General features: G+C 39.0%; 1 protein-coding gene across 1 annotated transcript; it reads right to left on the reverse strand.

The window, feature by feature from the left end:
- Positions 1-350: 350 nt before the first annotated feature.
- On the reverse strand, positions 351-7416 carry tm2d3 (TM2 domain containing 3). The gene is made up of 6 exons (XM_028575828.1): positions 7209-7416; positions 4970-5071; positions 3712-3872; positions 2727-2898; positions 1810-1885; positions 351-1669 (listed from the first exon to the last, which is right to left on the reverse strand). Exons 1-6 carry the CDS (start codon positions 7312-7314, stop codon positions 1504-1506), a joined length of 783 nt encoding a protein of 260 aa, XP_028431629.1. The 5' UTR covers positions 7315-7416; the 3' UTR covers positions 351-1503.
- Between the last annotated feature and the right edge of the window lie 470 nt (positions 7417-7886).

Raw genomic sequence — 7886 nt, forward strand, 5'->3', positions numbered from 1 at the left:
TGATTGTGGAACTAAGGAAACAATGCTGCTTGCCTATTGCAAATTAACACAAAAAAGTAATTTAAATTCTGCTTATCTGAATTTTAGAATTGAAATGTCTTAGCTTTCAGTATGTGGCTTTTCAACATTCAAAATTGTGCTTGGTCTCACCAACTGATGGCTTGGTCACCCTTTCTTATGCCTTCAAAATCCAGTTCTCTTTTTGCAAAAAACCTGACCAAAATTGTACCCTGGAGCAGTGCGACCCCGTTAAATGCTACCATTAAACGACTGAATGAAAATGTTAAGCTGTGGTTCTTGTATATCTACTGACAACCTGTTAGTACTACAAGTACAATTCGATAACTACATTTAATATTCCACAATTTTATTTACATAAAATAAAAAAAAACGTCATTTACAGTGTTTGAAACATTCAAATTACCTGACACTGAAAACAGAAAACATATTCACATGAAGTGAAGGGTGAGCCCATTTGTGCCACACACGGTCTCAAGCAAAGATCTTACACAGAATTCTTTTTACATATGAGCATAATGATGAGTGAGGAAAAACACCAGCTGAATGCACGGGATATCTCCAATATCTCCAACACAGGGAAACCACAAGTAACAGCAGTTTCTAGTGCAACACATTCAAAGGGTTTCAATATCAATCACGTACAAACATACACCGTCAGAAATTATAATCTCTGCGTTTCCAAAATATGACTACATGTTGCAGTAAGTGATGACATAAATTAAGAGTTCATGCCTCTGCACTTCTATCCGGTTCTCGACCAGTTCCAGTTGCTGTTTGAAGATACAAGAGCTCTTTTGTATTTAGTTTTACAACGTGTGGACGTTATCAACAAGATTTCCAACATTTGATTTAGGCAAAGGTATTATTTATCTCGCTCTTAAGGCGATATTCTTACAGTCGTTGCCTGACTCAACGTAGTGGGGAAAAAAAGAATGTGTAAAATAACCGTCGAACACATCCACAAGACCCACTGTGAATCAAAATACTAGAACACATTCCTTTCTGCATCATGCTTTCTTTCAGGAGATTACTACTTTTCAGCTCGTCTATTGTGTCTGGTGTCACTATAAACAGCTGTGTTATAAGGAAGGAGCAACACGCGGCTCCAAGGTGGCAGGATGTCTGTGAAAGCACCGCTCCACAGGAAACCAAACCAGTCTATATCTCAGCACGGCAGAGCCTAACCGCCAGTTAAGTCAAAGCAACCAGATAGCCATAATGACTAGCTCCTCATCCCCCTGCACAGATCCATCTGCAGACTCTCAAGAATGATTGGGATTGATCTGATGGTTGTGTGGGTAGAGTCACTGACGAAAACACTTCCTGCCTGTCAACAGATGGGATGAGGACGTGTCGCATAGCAAGATTGGGCAGGCAATCGTTCCGAGAGCACAGCATCTCAGATCTTCCATCTTTGAGAGCGAAGCGTGTGTGAAGGGAAAGAGGGCACAAACCATCCGGCCGTGTCTCCGGAGCTTTGCTTCAGATGTAAAGAGAACCGTCAGCAGGTCCCACGTAACCCACCCCTATCAGAAGAACGTCTATCAAAGTCCAAATGCCCAGGCCTCCAAAGCTGAACAGTTTGCCGAGGCCCTCTCTCCACTGGCCCAGATAAAACCGATCAGCCCCAAACCCACCAAGCGTGATGCTACGGAAAGACACGAGAGAAAAACGCACAACAGAGTCAAAATGCCATTAGATCACACATCCGGATTCAAATCCATTTTTGTAGAATGTTTCCAGCATCTAAGCTGGTTAGAACTCGTGCGATACTAGTGGCGGGTTTACCTGAGTGCCAACGCCGTTGACCATTTGTATCCACCTGTCCAGTTACAAAATAAACGTTTCAGGAAACGTCTTTTACCTACGGAAGAAAAAGACATTCGGTGAACACAGACGGTGGACCTGATGTTCAAAACATTTCCCAAACAAATTAAGAAACCACAATAACATTTCAGGAGAACTAATGACTGAAAACACATTTCCATTAGCACATTTACAATATATGTAGAGAGATTTGACGTTAGTTTTCCTGACAAATTGTGTTTTTGGTTTTCATTTGGGTTCCTATATTGAGCGATGCCATATGCACTGAATATTTTAATACAATAATTAATACATCCAAAACTCTGCTGCCCGCCTCCTCACCCACACCACTCCCATCCTTCAGAACCTCCACTGGCTCCCTGTTCCCCGACGCATCCAGTTTAAAGTCCTCCTCTTCCTCACCCACAAAGCCCTCCATAAACAGGCTCCTTCCTACCTCACAGACCTGCTCCACCGCCTTTTTTTCCATTAATAAACTTACAATGTCCACTGAGACTGTTTTACAAGTGACCAGGCAGCTGGTGGCAAACACATTAAAAATACTTCTTTGGGGATGTTCACATACTGCTGTTGTATGATACGTAGCTATATTGACAGAAAAAAAAAATTATATAGATATATCTTCCCATTTTTAGATCACATTTATTATCACCTAACAGACAGCCTAACCCTACATAGGAAACTTAAGGGCAACCATGAATGGCTAACAATTCACATTATTGTTCTAGGCAAAAGGGTCATTTTGTAAATTTTAACTAGGTGAGAAAATGTGTAAACCCTCACTTTCTCCAGTCTACAGTGCCTGACTGAGACAAAGTTACCGCACTGAAGTGAAAGAAAGAAACAAAGCAGGCATTACAGCAGTGCCTTTATCATACCTAAACAATGTACATGGTCTAACACGTCACAGGTGGCGTTGTAGCGTTTGCGTGGGCAGGAAACCGTCATACAGGTAGAGTTTGAGCAGCGGTACTGAGACGGGTCCAGCTGCCAGCAGAACTGACAGGTGATGGAGAGAGAGAAGTTGGTTTGCTGCGGTCCCGACTCTCCCTACAAATACAAAGAAACAGGTAGTTAAAACACATACAGTATATTACCACATTAAAGCACCACAGCTGTTTCTTAAAATCACTAGCCCCTTTTGAGATTATGCAATACAGCCGCAATAAAGGTCTGCCGTAACGCCCACTTTGTTGATTCACACAGAACCAAGCAAAGGTGGCATAATGCTGCCCCAGTGTGTGCTTTCACATAGCATGCTGGCCTTCCAGGAGCAACAGTGGCATGATGTGTATGAATGATGTGTGTGAACCGCACCGTTAATCAACCACGCGAACTCAACCGGACCCACAAACCGCCACCTTTATTCATTATAGTAGTGAGCGTGTGTGTTTGAGAGAGGCAGTGAGCGAGTGGAAGAGAAGGTGGACCTCAATGTTTTTTGTAAACAAAGTAATTAATAACTTTGGCTACTCAGAACGCGGCTTTGTCACTTTTTTTGACCTGCCAGTGGGTCGACTCGTGCATCGTACTGAATGCGGCCCCACTATGCCGGCTGTCCCTTGCACACAGGCGTGCGTTCAACGCCATTACGGCTCTGTGAATATCTCCGCTGCCGGCTTAAGGGCGCAACAACTCTGCCCTCCCCTTTCGTCTTCGTAACCTTCACACAGATGGCTTGGTGACTTTTGTCAAGCCACATTTAGATCACTTCCAGTTTCATAGCTGACACAAATCCTACAAGCACAACATGATATTATAGGCCATTTTTTCATTTCCCCTTTTATCAATGAGTTTAACATGACACACCCTTACTCTGCCTTTATGCAGAATAGATCTATCACAAGATGAACTCCTACTCACAATACAGTGAACTCCTTTTTTGAGTTTACAAGTGAAGGAAGCTGGTTTCCTGTAGGTGCAGTTGTGTTGGTAATTGCAGTGCATGCAATCAGCTGGCAGGCGACTACATGGACCCCCACTAGGACACTTGAAAGCGTAGCTCTCTTCTTCTGTGGGAGACACTGTAGAGCGGAAAACATTAAGTTACAGGAGGTTTTTCCTTTTCATTTCTAGCCAGAATAATCAACCTCATGTAACAAAGTTTTGGTGAAAGCTAATTTTATGACTTTATGTCTGGGATCATGAATGAGTCTGGGAATACACTTGTAACTGCATCCCTCTAAATATCTTGCCAAATTAAGAAAATAAGGCCGTGGGAGGTAAATGACTAACACTGCCTTCCACAAAAAGACCAACAAAGAATCCTCGAGCAAGGCCATTCACTCCGGATTGCTCCATTAAGGCTGCCTGCTGGCCAGCAAAAGAAAAAGAGAAACTGTTGTTGCTCTGTTGAAAAGAAATTAACTCTTCGAGGTCTAGAGCAATATTATCTTTGAAGTGAAACGGGGTAGGAAAGAATATTTTATAAAAAAGGTGGAAAACCTAAAATATAAAGAGGCATTTGAAAGCTGACCAATCCTACCTGAATAAGCCGTTGTTTCTCTGGTCTTGTTTGTATGTTATAACATAGAGAAATTAAGTTTTCAGAAAGATAACGGTGTTACATTACAGCGGTTACATAACCAGATAAATCTATATATTTATGGATACACATGTATCTATATATATATCAGTATATATATATATATATATATATATATATATATATATATATATATATATATATATATATATATATATATATATATACACACATGTATCTATCTATCTATATCTCTATATATATATATATATATATATATATATATATATATATATATATATATATATATATATACACACACAGCAGACCTTAAAGAAGACATCTGACATATATATTTATATCAGATAGATAGATGCACAGATTTGCAGTTAATATTACTAGGCTATGTATTAGGAATTCCTTGCTATTCTGTAGCTGTAGGAAAATGCTTGTATGTATGATTTCAAATATGAAACAATATGTAATTAATCAGAGACTTAGGTTACCTACTACTCTCAATAGTGCTGTAGTCCTTTGTAGGTATGTGCTAAAAAACAATGTGTTCATTGTAAAAGAAACTCCAGTTCCAGGTTACAGTCAATATGATGAATGCTGATTAATAACTGATGTGTTTACCTGAGGCTGCAGCAGGGACCACTGGGCTGGTGATGACAGGTGCATGCTGGGCATCTCTGGTGTAGGGAGGTTCCTGGCCAACATGAGGAGAGCTGAGGTAACCTGTTAAGCAACCAGGTAACCATGTTTATGAACAATACATGTGCTGATTGTGGAAATACCTAAGCAATAGCTCACAACGGGCTGTGGTATGTTGGGATTATATCCCAGCTAAGGGGCGTTGTTCGGCACGACGCAACGCTCCTTGTGAGCCTTTGTTTTTATAAAATGTCATTGAGTATGGCAATATGAAAGTTATAGTCACATTCCAATTTAAATAGATTTTTATTAATAAATAATAATTTTCACCATAAAATAGGCCCTCCTGGGCTGGCTGGCTATAGCAATTACAATTTTCACAATAGCCTACATTTTGCAAGTAAACTCTAGTGTTAAATCGTGTTAAATAATCGTGATTTAAATATTGACCAAAAATAATCGTGATTAGGATTTTTGCCATAATGGAGCAGCCCTAGCTGGCTGGCTGCGTGTACATACCGAGGTGCTTACTAAGAAAGCAACACAGGTAACATTTGCCTACACTAGCAGCTAGCACAGGGCATTTATTTTGCATAATTCTAAAGAAAGGCACACAATGACACAAACTAACTGATCGAGACAGCAGTAGATCAGCAACTAACCGATCGAGGTAGCAGTAGAACAGCAACTCCCATTTTCTACGAGGTAAAATTACTGTTTTGTCAACGGAGACTGGTGGCTTTGAAGAGAGCATTAGATAAAGGCTTCTATTCCCTGTCTGACCACAATGTAAAGTATCAATATTCTAAATATAGAGTACACTTAGAGATACTTTGCCAATTTTAAACCAGCTGTGTCATGGCGCTGTGTGTGCAGATGAACGGCTTCCCTCAGTGGCACCAGCTATCTATGACAAGGTATTAGGCCATTATAAAAAGAAAAAAAATAACAGAGCCACGATAATATTCCAAGATTAAAAAAACTGAAGCTGAAACTAAAGTCATAAATTTACAAGAAAAAAACTAGCATATTCTGAGATTATAAAGTCATACATTTACATCAAACTTATATATATATATATATATATATATATATATATATCCTTTATATTAATATTTATATTAGGGGTGGCGGAAAAATCTATTCAGCATAGTATGGCGATATTTTCCGTGGCAATACTGTATGCACACGGATGCCATGTACCGATCTATTATAATATAAACTGTGAGAATTACACTTTTTGGTACTAGAATAATGATATCAATTTCTTTTTAATCAATATTGAAGTGAGATGAACAAACAGAAAAAAATGTATTTGAGGTTGGAAAAAAGGTAATAAATTGCAATATATCGCAATATGTTTTAAATCGCAATAATATCGTATTGTGATAATATATCGTGGGTCCTGTGGTTATTCCCACCACTATGGTCTGGAGTCTTGTTGTCGGGCTTCAAGATTTCTGAATGGTGTGCATAGTTCCATTTTTGTGTGTATACAATGGAGAAAAACTGTAGCTAATACAGATGTCACGCCAGACACCCAGTTACTGCAAATATTTAAATATTACGATACTTTCATTAGTGGGCCATAGGCTCAATCACCATTGTGTTCCGTCCTTCAGGGATAGATAAAGTTAGTGACTTAACGGACATTAATTTAAATGAAAATCTTTAAAATTACGTTCCAGCTTTAAGAAACCTAGCTAGCTAATGACCACCACTAAGGTTTGCTGCAGAAGGGTAACGTTACGAGACAGAGACGCCAACAACGTATGGTTAAATATAAATTAAAAAGTCCAGTACACGTTAGTAATTAAATTAAATGAGTAATTAATAATTCAGATTTTTGTTTTAGTAAAACATCCAAGTTAGCGTTAACGTTAAGCTAAGCTAGCTATCGTTAATGCTTAGCTAGCTAACAGTAACGTTAACTTTAGCGAGGCGTTAAGGTTAACTGGCTAACGTTAGGGATACTTCTTGTAAAATAAAAAAACACTAACATTATGTAATTAACCAAAATGCCTGTTGTATTAGACAAACAACTGCTCAATAAGCTCTAAGTTACTCACTGCATCAAATGTTTTCATAGCTGCCTAGCTTTAGCTCGCTGGCTAGTTAACGTTAATGCTAGCTAGGAAGGAGGAAGCTAGCACGACAACGACAGACGTAAGCTAACCATAAACGCGAGACAAGCTGGTTGAAATCTGAAACATAAACATACCATTAACACACTGTAAGACCAGGTCCATAAACAAAACGATAACAATTCCGGAGGTTTTGAAGCACCGTCCTCGGTCCGGTCTCCATATCTGACAGATAGTGGCCATTGTTGCAGCAGAGCAAGCCAAAGCTACATTCAAGTCATGTAGGAAAAACCGCAATTGTCAGCAATCCTCTGCTAGTCTGGGGAGTAGATTTTTAACATAGTCAAATGTGATATGATTTTTTTTACAGTCGGTTTATTTTCTTTGGTTGTTTGATTATCTAACTAAAGCCGTGAAGATGGCATGAAAGAAGTATTCAGCTGACACCAATTGCTCATAAAGCGTTTGTTACACGCCACCATTCACATGTGTCCTAAATTAGATCCATCTAAGCAATTGGCAAATAAATAAAAAAATAAAAATAAAAACCATCAACCGCAATCTTTACAGTAATCTTGGTAATCAATTGTGACTATACAGTAATGAGAATAAAAACCAAAAGATATGGAAAAGAGTTTGTACCCCACTTTCCCATGATCTTTCCCATGACGGTAAATGCAGCATAACAGCAACACTTTCTGCGCTCCACCTACAAAACCCTGTGATCTAAATATTATAAACTGTTTACCATTTATTTACGTTTTTCCTGTAATGAGGTCATTTACTTTGGTGAATTCTGTGGACGACACTTAAAC

Source organism: Perca flavescens, chromosome 1 (assembly GCF_004354835.1).
Source record: "Perca flavescens isolate YP-PL-M2 chromosome 1, PFLA_1.0, whole genome shotgun sequence".
Lineage (NCBI taxonomy): Eukaryota > Metazoa > Chordata > Actinopteri > Perciformes > Percidae > Perca > Perca flavescens.